Below are 20,785 nucleotides of genomic sequence, written 5' to 3' on the forward strand. Positions count from 1 at the left end.
ATCAGCGATTAAAAAAGGAGTTGTTCCAATTATTATGAATTGTATTAAAGGGAAAAAGAATAAATGCGTCTGCTTTATATTAAGTTCATTATTTTCATATGTTAAATTTACAGATGATATAATCATTGAAGAAATTATTGTATTAAATGAAATATCAAATACGAATTTAATATATTCTTTACATGCGTTATATAATTTGTTTAAATATCATTCAGAACAATTAAAGAATTTACCATTCACTGATTCACAACTTAATTTTTTGTTACGTTTATTATGTAATAATAAGTCAATTAATCCTTATAACTTATATTATATAGTAAAATGTTTTAATGTTTTAATAGTTACAATTAAAGAACGAATTTTACAATCGAATTCATTAGAATTACTTTTTAAGATTATCTTGAAATTAATTTCTTCTTATCAAAACCCATATTGTTTACAGTCATTTTATATGTGTTTATCAACGGTATTTAAAGAATTAAAAATATCTCTTAAAGAAATTAATATAAAATATCCATCAAGTAAAGGAATACCTTTGTCATGTCAAATCGAAGCATGTAAAGCGTTTTCGAAAATGATCAAATTAATTAACTTCGTAAGTGATTTAGATTGGTTAATACCTAAAGTATTATTATTAATACAAAGAACTAATGATAAAAATGCAATGAAATTTATATGTTCAATTGCAACGAATTTTTCGAAATTTGCAAATCCAAACAAAACAAAAATTAAAGAAAAGTTATTAATGTATACGAAATTAATTAAAATTTGTGTTTCTAATGGATGTTTACCTGAAACTGGTAATGTTCGAATAGCTTCATGTGAATCAGTTAAAATTTGTATGCTTAAAACTACAAAAATTATTCTTCCAATTATAGCTAAAACGAATCCATTATTAATTGAATCAATTGATGATATTATAACAATTTTAACACATTCAATCGAAAGTCGAAATTTACATTTACAAAATATCGCAAATCCAATTTTGACCCAAGTGATTGAGTTATTTAAAGATAAAGAAGTCAATGAAGGTACACCAATATTAATACTTTATGATATACAATTTTTATCTTGTGTTAAATTTGCTTTTTCTAGATTTGACATTTCTGATTCTTGTGAATTCTTATTGACATTTTTGGATTTTCATATGAAATATATTAATGAAAAAGATAATTTTGATTTCTTTAATATATTTGTTAAAGGGATTTCTGAATGTGTTTCTTTGACTCCAAATTATTTTGCTATTGCTTCTAAGTTATGTATTATTTCACAAAAAAATGAGAAATTATTAAAAATTATTCGTCCAATTCTTTCTAAACTTATGAATCAATTTTCTAATAAAATTATAGAATTTGTAAATTTGTTGAAAAATGAAAAAGAAATTAATAAATTCGAAAGTCTTTTTTCATCAATTTTTTCTGATATAATTTGTTCATTTATTTGGAGTCAATATATATTAAATGAAGAAATAATTGACATAAAACAATTTTCACGTTTTTTGACGCAAATAATTGAACAAAAGAATATGAAAAATTGGTTAATAATTTCATCAATTAATGGTATAATTACAATACTTAAATATTTACCAGAAAAAATATCAAATAAAACAATTTGTAAATCAGTTTTTCTTATATTTAATTTATATCAAAAGAAAAATTCTTTAATTAAACCATTGATCATTGACTTTTTAATATATTCATCAGCTGCAATTCAAAAGGATAATATTGAAACATGGAAACAATTAATGATATTAATGAACGATAATAATTTTCATCCTAAAATTATGTGTTATTTAATAAAGAATTCAAATGAAAAAATAATTTCGAAATATGCATTAAAATTAATTGGAATTATAATCGAAAAATTTAATGAAAATTTATATAATTTCGATGAAACTATTTCACTTTGTATTATGTTATTTTATGTTGCACCACAATATAACTTTGATTTCATGGTCGGAATAATTCGAATGAAACCAAATAATGAAAAAATTCTTCAATTTAAATTCGAATTTTTACATAAATTATTAATATTTTTGGCAAAAGAAAAGAATTTAATTCATTTTCATACATTATCTAAATTCATTTGGGAATATTTTAATTTTGGTGGAATGAAATTATTAATACATTTCATAAGGATATTTCAAGAAGATTCAATGAGAATATTAAATTCGAAACAAATGAATAAATATTTGGAAGATATTTATGATGATTCAAATTTAATTTTCGATTTTACAAATTTCGTTCAATTTATTCTTAATGAATATGAAACTTATATTGATAATTTGGATTCATTTTTAACTAATGTTATAATGTTTTATTTTCGTTGTATATTACAATATAATGAAAAAGATTCAATTATAATGGAATCAATAAAAATAATTCGTTTGATATCAATGAATTCCGGCCCTTTAATACGAATAATTTATAAGTCAATGGATAAAGAATTCCAAGAACAAATAAATAAAATTATTAAAAAATTCATAAAGAAAAAGAATAAAGGAAGTAAAGGAGCAGATTTGCAATTCTTCGGTGCTAAGAATTATGATAAGAAAAGTCAAAGTAGTGACGATGAATGGGAAGATTTGATTGTTAGTAATGAATAAATAAATTGTTAATAGTCTTCTTTTGGTTGTAAGAAAAAATCTTTTTCTATTACTTCGGGTAATTCTTCTATAAATGTTTTTCGAATTGTCCCTGTTCGTGTTGTCATTATTTTTATTATTTCATCTCGTTTATGTGTGTCTTTAATAAGAGAACTAAATATTTTGGTTGATTGATAGTCAGGATCCATAGCTAATCTTCGCTTTTCTTCAATAATTTGATCAAACTTTCGTTTCATTGGTTTAGTGTTTTCAACTGTTTTCCATATAAATTCGGCCGCGTGCTTAGAAAATTGTTCAGGTGGAAAACAAACAACAGCTGATATCTTTGGTGGGATTTTCATTAAAAAATGTTTATATTGTTCTGATTCTTCAACTGATATACAAATAATTACTATACAAATTGGAAATGATTCAGACATTTTTTGTACTTTTTGTACACCAATGTCATTTAAATGGTCTGGATAAAAAATAGAAACTGCAATGCTTCCATAAAAAGGAAATAATAAGTCTGATGTAATTGAATCTGATTCACGAAATTTTTCCCCTTTTGGACATATCAACCTCATCTGCTGTACAATTGAACTATTCCAAAAAAATGTGCTAACAACAACACTGCTCATTATGAAAAATAGTTTAAGCATCAAAGTTTTGATGTGATTTTTATTTGAAAAGTTTATTTATTACTAACGGTTTCCCATTCATTTATTCCTATCGTTATTCGGTCACTTTTTAAACAATGTTTTCCTCTCTTAATCAATTGCTAAGTTAGTCCCTTTATATCGCCGAACTTTTTTCTCGGGATGATTGAAGTAATTGTGCAATTTCATTTCTATGATAACTTAATGCTGTATTAAATCATTCATAAGTGTCGCTCAATTCTCTGATCAAATTAAAAATTTTATTGTAAAGATATTTCATATAATTTCTTCACTATGTATTACAGCAATGCACAAAATTCTTCACAACGTTTTATACCAAAGCTGAAGCAATTAAACACATTCGAACTTCTCAATTGTACTACAAAAATGTTTTAAAACGACAACTTAGTTGGATTGCTTTGTTTAGTCAACATCATTAAACTTATCAACATCAGCAGCATCGGCTGATTCGCCATCGTCCTTCTTTTCGGCTTCTGGTTCTACGATTGGTGGTAATTCTTCGAGTTGGTCAGCTACGTCGAGTGCGACTGCGACCATTCTATTGATTCTTGCGCTGAATCCTGCTGGGTTAGCGAGCGTGAAGCCGGACGACAAGAGCGCTGTGTCCCAAAGCATTGACAGCATGTCCTTGACCTTTTCTTCTGATTCGTTCTCCAATTGGTTTGCCAACTTCACAATGACTGGGTGCTTTGCGTTGATTTCCAATGTCTTCTTCGGTGTCATGTACGATGACATTGTGTTATCTCTGAGCGCTTGTGCGTTCATAAGCCTTTGGAAGTTTGCTGTCCATCCGAACTCGCCGGTAACGATTACGCATGGTGTGACGACGAGGCGCTTTGACACGACGACTTTCTCGCAGTCGGAGCCGATGATCTCCTTAATCTTTGTGCATGTTGGCTCGAACTTCTTCTTCAACTCTTCGAATTCGGCCTTTTCTTCTTCTGTTTCATCGATTTCGCAGTTCTCCTTTGTGATGCAAATCAACTTATGGTCGGAGTATTCGCGTAATTGTTGGAAGCAATACTCATCGATTGGGTCAGTTAAGAATAACACTTCGATTCCCTTATGTCTGAAGTACTCAAGCATTGGCGAGTTCATGACTGCTTCTTTAGATTCGCCGGAGATCCAATAGATGCCCTTTTGGTTCTCTTTCATTCTTTCGATGTATTCGTCGAATGATGTGAGTTCTTCTGGTGATTGTGTTGAGTTGAAGCGTAATAACTTGGCAAGCTTGGCGCGGTTTTGTGAGTCTTCGTGAATGCCGAGTTTGATGTTCTTGGAGAATTGTTCATAGAAGATCTTGAAGTCTTCTTTGTTCTCTGCGATTTGGTTGAACAATTCGATTGCACGCTTTACAATGTTCTTCTTGATGAGCTTGATGATACGGTTCTGTTGGAGTGTTTCACGTGAAATGTTAAGTGGTAAGTCATCAGAATCAACAATACCTTTGAGGAAGTTAAGGTACTCTGGAATGAGGTCTTCGCAGTTGTCCATAACAAAGACACGACGGACATATAATTTGATGTTGTTGAGCTTCTTCTTTGGCTCGAATAAGTCATATGGTGCACGACGTGGAACAAATAAGAGAACTGTGAAGTTAACATCACCTTCTGTCTTGAAGTGCTTGACTGCAAGATGCTTCTCCCAGTCATTGGAAATGGATTTGTAGAATTCGGCATACTCATCATCAGTGATTTCAGATGGATTACGAAGCCAAAGTGGTTTGTTCTTGTTGACAACTTCCCATTCGTGTTCAACTGTGGTGATCTTCTTCTTCTTTTTCTCGGATTTCTTGCTTTCATCTTCAACTTCTTCAATCTTATCTTCATCTTTCTTTTCACCTTCTTCTTCAACCTTCTTTTCGCCTTCGTCATCATCGTCAGTGACTTCTTCTTCCTTTGTCTTCTCAACATAGAGGTAAATTGGATATCCGATAAATTCGGAATGCTTCTTGATAAGGTCCTTAAGACGCTTTTCTTCAAGGAATTCGGTCATATCTTCCTTAAGATAAAGATCAATACGTGTACCACGGATAAGATCTTCACCAGTTGTATCACGTCTGATTGTGAAGTTTTTGGCCTGCTTCTGATTCCCAAATGTATTGGTCATCATCTGTGTGGTGTGATGTAACAACAACACGATCTGCAACAAGGAAGGCGGAGAAGAAACCGACACCGAATTGACCGATAAGGGAAAGATCAGCACCTTCTTCAATGGCTTGCATAAATTGACGTGTGCCAGAGCGTGCGATTGTACCAAGGTTGTTGATTAAGTGTGATTTGGTCATACCAACACCAGAATCAATGATTGAAAGAACACGGTTTTCTTTGTCTGGGAGAATCTTGATGAAAAGTTCCTTTTGATTACCAAGGCGTTCTGGGTTCTTGAGGGATTCATAACGGATCTTGTCGCAAGCATCGGATGCGTTAGAAATCAATTCACGTAAAAAGATTTCTTTGTTTGTGTAGAATGCATTGATGATAAGGCTCATCAATTGGTTGATTTCAGCTTGAAACTCAAAGCTTTCAACTTGTTCACTCATGAAATAAAGTGAAAACGGTTTACTCGGCCACTTTAATCCTCAGAAATAAGGTGTCCGGCCACTTAGCGGAATGGCACTTTTTGAACGGAAAATAGATATTGGGGTGCCCTAGAGCACTTTTAGAGTTAAGTAAAGGTGTGAATAAAAATATCTTACTAAAAATTAAATAAAATTTTTATAAAATATCTTATAAAATGACAATTATTTTAGATGGTTTTCATGGTTTTAGAAAAGAATTCTATTAAACATATTAATATTAGAGAAATCGATTTCATTTTTTTTTTTAATTTTAAAATGAATAGATGTCAGCAGATATTTAATATTATTTGATTATAATGATATCACTCAACTTTACAAAAAATTCATTACAATTCCTATTAACTAAATTTTTGATTTGAATAATTTTTTTGAAAATCATTTTTTTAATTTCAGATTATAAAAACATATGATTTTTGAAATTAAATATAACCTTAAATATTATTCTTGATAATTTTAAAATGAATATCAACTCTGGATTACAAAAAAATTTAGCCAGATAATATTCTCTTGAGAATATTCTCCAGTGCATTATAAATAATTCGCTTAAACCAAAATTTTGATTTGCGTCTTCATTTTCGAAAAATGTATTTTTACATGAATCTAAGGGTTTTTTCTGAATAATAAATTCCATTTTTTTCCCAAATAACAAAAAAAAAAAAAATAAATTAAATTAAACTAATATTTTACTACATACGATTAATAAATGGTTGAAAGATATTTTTGTTTGAAAAGTGTATTTAAATTTGGTCTCCTTCCTTAAATATTAAAATTGTATTTACTCTCTTGAAAATCTTTTGCAAATGGATCATCTTCAATATTGGAGAAATCTATAACATTCTTCATTGAAAGATCATTATTATTAATATCTATCTCATTTGTAAATTCATTAGTACTCTGTTTTTTGTTACGAATGCGAATAAGTAAAATAATAAATATAGAAATAAATATAATTATCGCAATACAAATACATATAATTAAAATGGTTTCATTTTGATTACTATTTGTCGTGTTATCATTTTGATTAAAAACTGTATAAAAACCTGTATAAAATATAATATATGATGAATATTTAATAATTATATATTCGTAATATATAAATTCAGTTTTAAAATAGGAATATATTGAACCAAACATAGAAATAGATATAGTATTAGTAAATATGGATTTAGAATTAATTGTTTCAGTAATTATTTGCGTATAAATCAATGTATTTATATACGTTGCTCCAAACTGTAATGAAGCTGTAAATGTATTTGAACTAGAAAATGAATTTGACATAGTAAATGTATTTGACATAGTAAATGTATTTGATTTCGTAAATGTACTTGATTGAGAAAATGTATTTGAAAAAGTTTCGGACTGTGTATATGTATTTGATTGCGTAAATGTATATGTCGGCCAATTAAATTGATTGCATTCCTCAGTAGGTGTTACTTTTGATATGAAAAATGTACCAAACTTTTCATTTTGATATAAATCAGATGTCATGACATAACTTGTTGCTATCCTATCAAATGCATTCAATGCAATCACAGCTGGTTCTTCAAATCCTAAAAAATATATACAGTGCAGACGACTACATTGAGTAAATGCACCTTCTCCAATTGTATTTAAATTTTCACCAATGATAAGTGTTTCCAATCCACAACAACTAAAGGAATAATTTTCAATATGTATGACAGAATTTGGAATTGTAATATTTGACAATATCCTACAGAATGAAAAACTATAGTTACCAATTGTTTTTACATTTTGACCAATAGTTACTTCCATTAAGTATTCACAAGAATAAAAGGTCCCGTATTCAATTGAAGTAACTAAGTTTGGAATTATTAAATTTTGTAATAATGACTCATAAAATGCTTGTTGTCCAATTGTTATTACATTTTCACTGATGTTAACTAATTCTAATTTGGATTGACAAAATGCATAATCACTAATTAATGTAACTGATTTTGGCATATCGAATGTTTTATTCTTTATTCCAATTGGACAACAAATAATTGCAGTTCGATTTTTGTTATATAATATTCCATTAATATCATTTGAATAGAAATTATTTTCATTTGATACATTAATAAATTGAAGTTTAGAACACTCATGGAAAGCTTTTAATGAAATTGAAGTAACTGACTTAGGAATTGTAATATTTGTTATTCCGCTCGAACAAAATGCCTCATCCTCAATTGTTGACACATTTTCACCAAATAAAACTAATTCCAATTTAGTACATCCATAAAACAAAGAATTACTGATTGAAGTAACTAAGTTTGGAATTTCAATTTTCTCTAATGAAGCACACCAACAAAATGAGCTTTCTCCAATTGTTGTAACTAAGTTTGGAATTTCAATTTCCGCTAATGAATCACACCATACAAATGCATTGCTCCCAATTATTTTCGCCAATTAAAACTGTTTTGAGGTGATAACATTGGAAAAATGCATAATTTCCAATTGATATTACCGAGTTTGGAATTGTTATATTAGTTAATAATGTGTAACAAAATGCATAATCTCCAACTTTTTCAACAAAAATTGGAATTTCAAATGATTCATTGGCGTTTCCTTGTGGATAAGAAAGAAGTTTTGTAAAATTTTTATTATATAAAATTCCATTATTATCATTTGCAAAATGTTTATTTCCTTCTGATATTTTAAAATATTGAAGGCTGGCACACGGATAGAATGCTGATGATGAAATCGAAACTACTGAATCTCCAATCTCAAGTGAAATTAGTGAAAAGAAAAAATGGAAAGTATCATTATCTATTTCTTCAGCACCACCTTCGATTATAACATGTTTTGCACCATTAAAATCATTTATTTGTTCATATTCAGTTGAATTAGATATAATAAGTGTTCCAGTTGTTGAATTATATATTTCAAACGATTCTGTAAAAAAGATAACAAAGAATAAAAAAAGAATTTTATTGTTAAATTTTTCTTTATTTTGAATATTTTGAAAAGATATCTTCAAAAAATTATAAATCATATAAAAAATAAGGTTTAGTAATATACGAAAACAAAAAGAATCTTGAACAAATCTATCAAATACGAAAAATAATTTTTTGTACATATTTAAAATATGAGTCAATTGAGATGATAAATTGTTAAAATGTCTTATTAATTTATTAATGAATAAAGACGTTAACTTGGAATAATGAATTGCTAAGAGTCATAAAATAAAGATTAATTTGTTTCAAAAATAAATCATTATAGAATAACCGAAAGATATTACTATGTCTTGCGGCATGACAAAAAGAACGATTGTAATAAAACAAACTTATTGTTTTGTGTGAAATTGATCGATTGTCAAATTTTGTATTTTGACATAATAAATCTTTAGTGAGCATTGGCATTTCTAATTCATTTGGTATGGTCAGGAAATAGATGTGTGTTAAAAAAAATAAATGACAAGGAAGCATTTGAGCAATTTGAACAAATTTTCAGGTCAAATCGTGAAATTCTATCCGACTTTTTGACTATTTTGCACTTATAAGTGCTTTTCATAGAGGAAACCTCCGTTTTTATCGGTGTGCTTTCAAATGAGTTTACTTTTTTGAATGATATTCTTTTTTAAGAACCTAACAACGGTTATTTAGCGGTAGTTACCATAAATAATAAAAAAGTGTCAGCCATGAGATCGATAATAATTTGGTGAAAAAGTGTAGTTAAAAATTTCTGGTATATTACTCCCCACGCATACACAAGTGCAGAAAATAAAACAAATAAATTGAAATATGCTTTAATAAAATAAAAATATATATACATTAAATGCATGATCACCAATTGTATTGGTTAAGTTATTGTATCAACCTATACATTTTGAAAATGCATTACCACCAATGTCATTACAACGAATTGTAATATTAATTCATGAAATACATTCACATAATGCAATATCTCCAATTCCATTCTGATGTTTCTGGAAATTGGTTATATTCTAATTTTTTACATGATGCAAATGCTCTGTTTATTGTTTCAACTGAATACATTATCTTTAAGATCTCTAACTTCATTAATCATAGCATGTTCTTAAGAACTTGTAATCATTCGAAAAATCATCTGAAGCAAATTGAGAATTTTATATGTTTCATTATATGTTTTCATTGTATTAACAAAAAATGTTATAAATAAAATTGGAATAGCTCAGAAGCAATTCACATATGTGAACAAAGCCATGTGATATTCAAAGAACCATATTAAGCAGCAATTGAAATTTCATCAAAATTATAACTTTCATTATCTTTATGAAAATATATTAAATCATTTTTAGGTCTTTGTTTTCTTAAGAGCGAAATTTTGTTGTTTCGTAACTTTCTATAAAAAATTACAATTATACAAATATTATTTTAATAAAAATGATTTACTTTGTAACACAAAAGACGAATGAAAATAATATTTATTCCTCTTCTCCTTCTATCGGTTTCCACTTATAACCGGGACATAACTTTGCATTTGGCAGTTTTTGTATCAAATATGACGTGATCGGCGACGCAAGAAGATATGCCTCAGGACCAGAGACGGCGTTCGCCTTTTTCTCCTTCTTTTTGGCGGATATTGCCTTAAGGATTTGTACCCATGGCGAAGATGGCGTATCTCCTTCATATGAAACTGATGGATCTTCTTCCATATAAACTCTAAACAATGGATTTGGTCCACCAGTATCAACAATTTCACTTATCCATGGAACCCTTTGAGTTACATCTTTCATAGAAGTATGTAATCTCAATGATTTGTATCCAGCTGGATAAATATATCTTGCACTAGAAAATCCTTTTCGATCATATACTATATGTCCTATGTCAATTATGGATGAAGTTTGTGTAATGGCTATAGGATATTTAATGTTATCGCCAAGTCCTTTAAGACTTTGTAATGAAATGGGCTTAACGGGCGCGTCGAGACGTTTAGATTTGCGGGGCGCCCCAAAGGAGGACGTTTTCTTTGAATAGGGGTGCTCCATATAGTCATAAAGTTTGTTGATCCGTTTTATGATACTATATGGATCAGTTAAAAATGATGGTGGTGATGCTCCTTCAAATGTTGAACTGATATCTTCGTTTTGAATGATTTCATTTAATGAACCAAATCCAGAATGTAATAGAGATCTAAAATATGTAATCTCACACTCGGGTGTCCATTTCTTCCTCATGTTACGCCAATTTGGAGCTTCTGTGAAGAAAGTAATAAGTTGTTCTTGTTCAGGATATTTTCGGAATATTTTTCTGAGTTGTGTCATTGCAGCAACTCTTTGTGTAATACGAATAGCACTGTTATAAGGAATGTCGTTACCAATATCCGGGTTATTACATCTTTCAAGGAGATCTTCAACATATGATTTGATATCTTCTGGTGAACATTTAGCAATTTTACAGCGTTTAGCAAATGATTCGTAGTCTTTCTCTCCTTTTTCGTCCTCATCAATTCCAAAATTAAGGATATTTGTAATAATAATTTTTTGATTTTGTTGAGATAATTTATGAGATCTTTGGGAAACAGTTTCTATGACCTTTTCGTCAGTCATTTGTGATTTCTTTGATGCATCACAAAGATGTATTGCTCTATCAATTAACATTTTCTCATCAACTCCTTCTTGTAAATGGTTAAACATGTCTGCAAGTTTATCTTCCAAAAAGCCTGGTGTTCTATCATAGCAATTCAGTCCAAACTTCCATGTAATATATGTTAACGCTTTGTCATACTCTTCACTCCACCAATCAGTGAACGCGGCCCCCCCTAAACGATAGCCTTGAAAGTCACTCGAGTTAACGTTCGCCTCAAGTGCCGAGTTCAATGAAAAAAGTGACTCGACTCTTTTGAGGAGGTTTGAACAATGTTTTTTCAATATTCCCTGGAAATTCTCTTTCCCGAAAACTGTTTTTGTCATAAATTCATAATCAGCTTCTAATGATTCAGTAACACCACTAAGTTCTTTAGCTTTTTGAAATCCATGGTTACCGTTACAAACCGCCAAAAACCGTAAAAGTATTTGCGACACTTTTTGAATAACGCTCTTCGGCAAAAAGAGACCGTTTATCTGTTGTATTATATCCCATCGTGAATACCCAATTCGGAATAAACCTCTGAATAATTGATTTCTTTGGTGTACATTCCATTCAAATTTTTCATTAATTTTTGGTTGTTGTGGTTCAAACATTTGGAAGTCATCGTTTTCATTCATATTATTCCAAAATGTATTTGAATCAATGTTTTGTATAATGTTAACTAAAGATGAAATTGTTTGTTCAGTTTTTGCGTTATTAAGTAATTCATCAGGATCTTCATTTTCATTAAAGTTCGAATGTGCATTTACATAAGCAACTTTCATTAACTCATCCGCTTGTCTTTCATTAAATGTCGAACTTGTACATAAGTTTAATAATTCTTGTTCACAACAATCTTGACATTCAAGTTGATATATTGATGTAACTTTAAATATTGGAGCGCGTGAGTTCCGATGTTTTAAGATTAATGATCTCCAAATTGAAGTTTCGCCATCGAAAATCACAACGCAATTAAGTGTATCAATAGGTATAGTTGATTTAGTATATCTTGGATTATATAATATAATGTTTTTATCTGTATTATCTTCTTCTTCCTCGAATTCAGATGATAGATTTATATATTCGATTTCCATAGTATCTAATAAATCAATAATTAAATCTAAATTAGAATTGAATTGGGTGATGATCAAAAGCCTCTGAAAATTATTTTGACAAGATTCAATGATTTTCTGAAGAACAGTAAATTTTGTCGACGATAGAATAAAATCTGGTGATTTAAGTAAAAATTCAACTCCGGAAATTGTAAATGGATGTGAACATAAACGTAAAACATTTTGTGCAGCCATTTGTAATGATTTGGAATGTTTTGATAATACCCAGTTACAAACTTTTTTTTGAATATCTGATAATGGACAATTTATATATTGTATTGGTGGGACAACAAATGATGAAATTCCATGCTTTTGCATCTTCTGAAATGATGGCTGTATTTGAGTGAGAGCTGTTTTTGCTGATGATATACAAGATTTAGAAAGTTCATTGTTTTCTCCATCTTGAAATAATGAAATTAAATCATGAAGTTCTGAACTAACAGGTGAAGGATCTGTTGGTGCAATAAATATCTTTTCACGAATATGAAAATCATGTAAGTCTTTAAATACTTGAGTTATATTTTGACTTAAAATGATAGCAGAACGATAGAAAACCGTTGATAAAACGGTTTTGTCAGCCGATAGAATTGATGGGGTTGTAATTACAAGATTCGCATCAAAAGTCACATTATCATTCGTAAAAAATAAGGATTTAAGACGATCTCGTGAATCTGCACTGCCAGTGTATATGATGGGCAAGAGCTCTGATACATTTTTAAGCATTTTGTTAAGTTGTGTTAAATGATCAGAAATTATTAGATATGGACCAATCTCTTGTACTTGGGTTTGAAGAATTTTAAGGAAGGAAATACATGTTGGAAGGCAAGGAAAGTCTAAGTAATCCCTAATAATTATGTTATTACATGTTTGATGACATGTTAATATTTCATTGAGAAATGTGATTTCACGTAAAGAAAGATTCTCATATGAATCTAGTGAAATAATTTCATTAGGAGGAGGTACATCAATATCACCCTGTTTGAATGGCATTTGGAATGATATTCTTTTGTTGAATAGTTTTAGTGGTTCACCTCCAACATTTGTTTCCCATGTGCCATCTTCAACAGGAAGCCCATACCATATTACAAAATACTTATCATCTTCTTTCTTAAGAATTCTATCAATTTTTTTATATTTTGAATCATGGTATTGTCCGCTTGGACCATCAGGCTTACTATGTGCGTATTGACTTAAAAGAGCTTTGCTTTCTGGGTACTTTTCTAATTCGTCTTTTGATATCCATTTTGATTCTGAAGAACCTTTTTCATCTATTTTCATAAAATATTCGGTTTGGCCATCTGCGCCTTTGCGTTCTTGGAGAATTTTTTCGTATGGGCATCCACTGTATTGATTTTCAGACATTTGCAAAGTGGAATTTAAACGGTATTTAATTAGCACTTTTTAGATAAATATATCAATAAGGAAAAGTGACATAAATAAGGCACCCCAATTATGGTCTGTTTTTAACCGTTTGATATTTAAAACATTTTTGGCATTTTTAACATTCATTTCATTTTTATTTTATGGAACAACATTTTGATCCTGTTAAAATTGATAATGTGAATATATCAAATTTAAAGGAATACCTGTATACATGCAAAAGTAATCCTCAGTATTTTCAGGTTATACTTAATAATAATCTATTTTCATTGCCTCTTGAAATTGCAATTTGTTATTCAAGCAAAATCTGGTCCCTATTGAAAAGTAATCCGGATAAACGTAAAATATCCTTAAAAATTAATTTTCGTGATTCCAAAATTATTCAAAAAATTATTGATATTCTTACTGATAAAGATGGTCAGAATTTAGAAATTGAAGTAGATTCTTCTGATGCTCTCTATGACCTAGCATTATTTGGTAAAGAATTTGGATGCCCTTACTTCATTACACCATTCGAAAAGTATGCTTCATTTGAAATCAGCAATAATTTAAGCGAAGAAAATGTATTTAATTTAATTGATTTTATGGATCTTTTTAATCTCACTGATAAAGAAGACACACTTCTTACTTTTCTTAGTGAAAACTTTTTCTCTCTTGCAACAAAAACGTCATTTCTTAATTTTTGTTGCGCTTCGAAAGCAGAACGAATTGAAAAAATTTTAGAAAGTCCAAAGTTATCTTTGAATGAAGAAGAACAATTACTAGATTTTCTTATTAATCTTTGTAATATGAAACAAAATTATGATCCGCCTTTAAAATATGTTAAACTTGAGTATTGCAATCTTGAATCTCGTAAAAAATTTAAAAATTATTTGATGGAGAAAAAGCCAAATATTTATAATTCTATTAGTAATGTTCTTGACTGTTTATGTAATGAAGGTATTCAAACACCAAAATTATCTTATTCCCTATTGCAAAAAATGAATAGATATAGACCTTTCATCAAAATGAATTCAAACACATCAATACAAGAACAATATATACAAAAATATTTACAAATCATTAATCCAAAATCATATCAATTCCTTTATCCAAGCGATGATAGTACTGATTGTAAATTTATATTTAGTGTTATACTTATTCCAGGAAGTTACAAGCTTGAATGTGTAGGTGCAAGTGGAGGAAAAGGTTTCTTCAAAAAAGGTGGAAAAGGTGGATATTCATGTGGTGTCCTTTCAATTGAGAAAGAGACAGTTCTTTATTTACTTATTGGAGGTAAAGGCAAATCTATTTCAGGTGTCCAAAATGTACAATGTCCTGGAGGATATAATGGCGGCGGTAGAGGTAATACAGGAAGTTATGGATATGCCGTTGGTTCTGGAGGTGGTGCAACTGATATTAGAAAAGACAGTCTTGGCTTAGCTCAAAGAATTATTGTAGCCGGAGGCGGTGGCGGCTCTGCTGGTACTAATAGTGGAACTGATGTAATTGGTGGCAATGGCGGTGGCACAAATGGAGCAAGTGGAACTAATAATTACGCTAATGGTGGGACACAATCAGCACCAGGTTATAATAATAGTCATAATGGTGCAAATGGAAGTAACAATTGCGGCGGCAATGGAGTGCCAAATGGTAGCTACTCAGCCGGTGGAGGCGGAGGTGGTTATTATGGTGGTGCTGGCGGTTATAATGGTGGTGCAGGAGGCGGTGGATCAGGATACGTTAGTAGTGACCTTGAATCAAAATTTGGTGTTAGCAAAGAAACAAAAGAATTTGACCATTATGGAAATGGTTATATTATAATTACGAAACTTGATTCATCGTTATCAACCGAAACTTAATTTAAAACACTTCTTAATTAAATATTCTTTAAGAGCTTAATTACTTATTTCTAACAAGTTACTCAAAAGAATGGTTGGAAAATTCAATTGTCTTTTTACCTATATTTATAGATACTAATACTATTAGCATTAATTGCATTAGAAGTTCGTTCGTCTTAGTTAAATGTCTCCTGAGATTTTTCGTTTGCTTTGATGCCATAACCATAGAGAGCACCCACCAAAGAACCTGCGATTCCTCCACCAATTGCGCCTTTGTAACCCCAGTGAGATCCTAGAAATGCACCAGAAGCTGCACCGCCAATAGCATTTGTGATAATAGGATTATTTATTTTCTTATTGACAAGACTTTTTGTTGTCATGAATAATGTTGTTGTCATTGCAGCTTTGTATCCTAATATTTCACCATATTTAACACCATTATTAAGTGTTTGATTTAATCTAACTAAAGGAAGTTCATCAATATTTAATGCAAGAGATGCCACTGAGCCAGCAGCAAAACCAGTTCCGTAACCATAAATAAATGATTTTCCAGCGGATGTTGCAAGTTTTTCCATAAATTTTATCTAATTCGACCAAAGATTTATTCGGCTGTTTTTATCAACCGTAATTTTATCATTCAAATTAGCATGGAGCGTAATGGCATTTAATTTAATTCTTTTCAAAAGCAAAAAAAAAAAAATTTACTTATTACTTATTCTCTTTTTAAAGCTTTTGTGAATAAAATAACATAACAAACAATTAAAATTCATTTTTCTTATTTCGTATAAATTTCATTTAATAACAATATATAATTCAATAGCCGTTGTCACATATTTTCTATTTCTTCTTCACGCATAAGTCGATATCGATTCGCCAAATTACAAATTGTCAATTTAATATTTACATTAAATATCCGAAACAGAACAAGTGCTCCGAGGAAAGCAAACGAAATCACGAGCGCCACCACCGAAATGTTCGACAACACCTTCAGACTTTTATCAGCACTAAAACTCATCGGAACAAAATCTTTTCTTTCCATTTTCTGTTTTACTTATAAAGAAACCGTTAAAATGGCAACCTCCAAACGATAGAATCGTTCTTCCAACAAACCAAACTCAATGCCACGTAAACCAATACAACAGTCAGACAGCACAGAGAAACATTGGGCAACGGTTTCCAACGGCATCAGCGACATTCTTGCGTGCAAACAGTCAGATTTACTTTTATCGACTCTTCATACGTCAGTTAGTGCATTAGTTTCCTCATCTCAATCCAAAGTTCTTTCGGAAGGTCTTTCGAAACTTTTAGTTACACATTTTACACAATGGAAGACACAATTATCACAAATCTCAGGAAATCCGTTAGTTAATCTTTTTTCTAATCTCTACAATGACTTTCGGAATTACTGTCTTGTGATCCCTAAAGTATATATGTTATATGACAAACAAGAAACTAATGATCGGTCATTAAATATAATTCGATCGAATTTCTGTCAAATCATTTTAACAGATCGAACACTTTTAAGTTACACAACGCAAAGCATTCGAAAGGATATCGCATCAGCACGTTCAGGACTTGAAATTGATTTACAAAAGATATCAAATCTGATCGACGCGTATTATAGCTTCAAAAACGAAATAAAACTTTTCGACGAATTCTTCGAAGTACTTCAACAAGATACCGACAAACATTACTTCGCTTTCTACAAGAACAAATTTAATGGAAACACATTCCAAACGTATTTGCAAACTATTGAAGAACAATTTAAGAAAGAAGAAAACATATTAAAAGTAATTTTCGATAAAAAGGATAAAGAAATATATCAAATCCTTGGAATATGTCTTCAAAGATTATTAGTGTTAAATGAAGACGATTTCCTTTTAGGCGATGAACCTCCAATTAGTACTTCATTAGTATCAAATAATATAACGCCAATGAAATGGCTCGTTGAAACTTATGAACGATTTGATGTCAGTCTTGAGAATGTATATAAGTCATGTGCCAAATTCATATGTAATGAAATGTTAAAGTTAACTTCGAATTTTACAAATGATATGAAAAGTAGTGAAATCACTCGAAATGTATCGGAGTTAATCGAATTAACAAATTCTCTTTCCAATTCATATGAAATTATATTTAATAATAATAATGACGCGCATTTTGTTGTGGAAGAAGAAATTAAGAAAGCTTGGAATGATAAGAGATTTAATATTGTCGAAAACTTTTGTATTTATATAGATACACATATTAGAAATGAATTTAAGAATTTATCAGCTGATGAAAAAGAAAAATTCCCTAAAGTCGTGGCATTGTTCTATTCAAGATTAATCGACAAAAGACTTTTCCAAGAAATTTATAATAGTAATTTGGTAATGCGATTCATTAAAATGAAAGAAAAAGTTGCAGATATTGAGCCGCCTATAATTCAAGCTATTCGAAGAGAGAAATCGCCAGACTTTTGTAAAGGTTTTAGGGATTACATTAAAGTAATACAAAATTCAAGTTCATTAAATGAAAGATTCCAAGATAAATGTATCCAACTTTCGAAGATTAAGTTCTCGCCAATCATTTTTGAAAGAAGAGGTTTCCCTTTAGATACAACTGAAACTAATGATATGTCATCAAAACTTAGTATCATTAATAATGCATTTAAAGAATTTTATTCTTCTGAAAAAACAAATTCTGAGTTACATCTCTTAGCCAACGTATCGACTGTGGATGGGCAACTCGTAATACCAAAGAATCCGAGATCAAAACTTCAAAGAATTTATACTGTAACATCAGATATATTTTGTGCATCAATCATTGATGCGGTCTCGGGGGGCCCGAAAACGTTTAAGGATTTGAAAGACATTTTGAATAACAAAGTTTTGGTCGGACTTTACTTGAAACGGTTATGTTCGGCGTCTTGTCCTATCTTAAAACGAATTGCGATAAAACAAGATGATAAAAAGATTAACGACTATGATAAATTTCAAATAAACCCATTGTTCGTTTATGGTTCATCACATATTACAATACAATCAATTATTGATGAACATAAAAAGAATATGGCTAAAGTTCAACAAAAAGTTGAAATTGATAAGGAATTATCAATTAAGGCGGCTATTGTTCGATTCCTTAAGAAGGAAAGAAAAATTGAACAAAGTGAACTTGAAAGATTAATTATAACAGATTTAAGCAAATTCTTTAGACCAGAACTTACTACTATACGAAATATTCTCAACATTCTAGAAGAAGATGAATACTTCAAACGTAAGACCGAGAAAGATGGAAAGGTTATACTTGAATATTTGGACGCTGGTTTATTTTAAAAAATCGATTTTTTACTTATTATATTTATTGTGGGACTTTAATATTGACTTCCCAGTATTGGAATGGTGGGCATTCGTATGGATGTGCGCTTTTCATTGCTGCAATAACATCTTTGAGGACTGATTCGCGAACAATACATTCAATCTTTGCTTCTTCAGTATGTTGAAGAACACCAGTGTATGGTTCTCCATTTGGATTAGAACGGTATTGGCTAAGACCGTTTGTAGTCCACATGCATGAGTCATATTTTCCAAGTTGACCTGCACCAGCATTTGCTAATGCTTCCTTGACGCGGACAATATGTGTTGGTGGAACTGATACATCAAAACGGTAGACTTTTTCTTCTTGCATTAAAAAAAATGGCGACTGGTCTGACCATTGGAAATTTCAATAAATTGAATGATGAGGTCATTGATTTCAATTGTTGTTGAACCGAAAAAATGAAATATCTATAAAATATATTTATCTTTTTTATTTTTTAAATTCAGTTCACAACTACTTGATAAATTTCATAAATATTTTAGATTGACATTAAATGTTGTTAAAAAATAATATATTTTAAATTAGAAGTTGAAAATCAAATTTTAACTATTAAAATCTCAAATTTTTCTTATACATTCCAATTTTTTGGTTTATTTATTATTTAATTTAATGAAAATAATTTAAAAAAATATACCAAAATATAAAAAGGTGAAGAAAAAGACTTGACAAGCGCTAGGAAACGACCGTTAAAATCAAAAATTATCGGAAATGATTTTAATCTAAAAATTATACTCTGCAATTGTTTTAAGATATCTAATTATGTATTTCTAGATTTAAAAAACGTAATAAAACAAAAATTCTATATATTTATTATAATTTTGATTTCTTAAGCATTTGATCTTCCAGTTAGAACCATTTGTATCATTTTGAAATCAAACAAAAGAAGCTTCATTGCTTTCGACCAGATGTCTGCTTTCGGTGGGTCGAATACAAATGATGTGTTTGCGATTGTCTTTTTCTCGATGTTAATCATGAAAGGAATACATGTCCCGATTTCGCTTATCAAATTCGCCGAGTCAAATATTAAGAAAGAAGCCTCAAAAATCCGCAAATTGGCTTCGTTAAACTCAGCTAAGTTTTCTCCGATAATTTTGATCGGAACATTAAATTTAATCTTTTTGTTTTGGATTGTTATTTCTCCGTTCGGATTTATCTTAAAGTTTTTCGTTTGGATATCAAATTTGGATAAAAATGAGAAAATTAAATGTGATACAAAACAAAGCCCACTATTGTTTTCGTCAATAGAATTCTTACTGTATTGATAAAAACCTATTCGACAATTATTAATTGTAATATAATGTCGATTTGTTGATATACGAAAAGTTAAAAATAATGAAAATCCAAAATTAGGGATTTTTATGTCTTTAGACTGATCTTGTTCTATTGGGTCAATATCTAATGATGGAATTATTGAAGGATCAAAAAAGAATGTTGATTGTTCTCGACTTGTCTGATAATGTATTTGTTGCTGTTTTGGTATTGTTTCGTTATCTTGCTTTATCTGTAATAAAAAAGTTTCTATATTACTTAATGGTAGCTCATTTAAAGAAGAAATCGTTTTTTGCATTATTTTTGTGGAAATTTTAATCTGATTAATTTGATTAGAACAACAAGAAGGACAAAATGGAAAAGAAACAAAATCATACTCTTGCGATTTTTGCTTAATTTCATCAAATATATCCATATATTTCCATTTTGTGTTTACAATATTAATAATTTTTAATT

The 20,785-nt window shown here is 29.8% G+C and overlaps 7 protein-coding genes across 7 annotated transcripts; 2 read left to right on the forward strand and 5 right to left on the reverse strand.

Annotated features, from left to right (window-relative positions):
- Positions 1 to 3,666: 3,666 nt before the first annotated feature.
- GO595_009510 (heat shock protein 83) lies at positions 3,667 to 5,259 on the reverse strand (the record flags this gene model as incomplete). Its single annotated transcript, XM_067923204.1, has 1 exon — positions 3,667 to 5,259. One exon carries the CDS (start codon positions 5,257 to 5,259, stop codon positions 3,667 to 3,669), a length of 1,593 nt encoding a protein of 530 aa, XP_067770512.1.
- Positions 5,260 to 5,317: 58 nt separating this feature from the next.
- On the reverse strand, positions 5,318 to 5,806 carry GO595_009511 (Heat shock protein 90-2; the record flags this gene model as incomplete). Its single annotated transcript, XM_067923205.1, has 1 exon — positions 5,318 to 5,806. One exon carries the CDS (start codon positions 5,804 to 5,806, stop codon positions 5,318 to 5,320), a length of 489 nt encoding a protein of 162 aa, XP_067770513.1.
- A 4,441-nt stretch (positions 5,807 to 10,247) lies between these two features.
- On the reverse strand, positions 10,248 to 13,865 carry GO595_009512 (F/Y-rich N-terminus family protein; the record flags this gene model as incomplete). Its single annotated transcript, XM_067923206.1, has 1 exon — positions 10,248 to 13,865. The coding sequence occupies one exon, from the start codon at positions 13,863 to 13,865 to the stop codon at positions 10,248 to 10,250; it is 3,618 nt and encodes a 1,205-aa protein (XP_067770514.1).
- A 1,025-nt stretch (positions 13,866 to 14,890) lies between these two features.
- On the forward strand, positions 14,891 to 15,724 carry GO595_009513 (Glycine rich protein; the record flags this gene model as incomplete). Its single annotated transcript, XM_067923207.1, has 1 exon — positions 14,891 to 15,724. The coding sequence occupies one exon, from the start codon at positions 14,891 to 14,893 to the stop codon at positions 15,722 to 15,724; it is 834 nt and encodes a 277-aa protein (XP_067770515.1).
- Positions 15,725 to 15,879: 155 nt separating this feature from the next.
- Positions 15,880 to 16,278, reverse strand: GO595_009514 (Mitochondrial import inner membrane translocase subunit Tim17 family protein; the record flags this gene model as incomplete). The annotated part of the gene is made up of 1 exon (XM_067923208.1): positions 15,880 to 16,278. The coding sequence occupies one exon, from the start codon at positions 16,276 to 16,278 to the stop codon at positions 15,880 to 15,882; it is 399 nt and encodes a 132-aa protein (XP_067770516.1).
- Positions 16,279 to 16,821: 543 nt separating this feature from the next.
- Positions 16,822 to 19,017, forward strand: GO595_009515 (Cullin-domain-containing protein; the record flags this gene model as incomplete). Its single annotated transcript, XM_067923209.1, has 1 exon — positions 16,822 to 19,017. The coding sequence occupies one exon, from the start codon at positions 16,822 to 16,824 to the stop codon at positions 19,015 to 19,017; it is 2,196 nt and encodes a 731-aa protein (XP_067770517.1).
- Positions 19,018 to 19,042: 25 nt separating this feature from the next.
- On the reverse strand, positions 19,043 to 19,369 carry GO595_009516 (NGG1p interacting factor NIF3; the record flags this gene model as incomplete). Its single annotated transcript, XM_067923210.1, has 1 exon — positions 19,043 to 19,369. One exon carries the CDS (start codon positions 19,367 to 19,369, stop codon positions 19,043 to 19,045), a length of 327 nt encoding a protein of 108 aa, XP_067770518.1.
- Between the last annotated feature and the right edge of the window lie 1,416 nt (positions 19,370 to 20,785).

This window comes from Histomonas meleagridis, assembly GCF_020186115.1.
Source record: "Histomonas meleagridis strain 2922-C6/04-10x chromosome Unknown contig_9, whole genome shotgun sequence".
Classification (NCBI taxonomy): Eukaryota; Parabasalia; order Tritrichomonadida; family Dientamoebidae; genus Histomonas; species Histomonas meleagridis.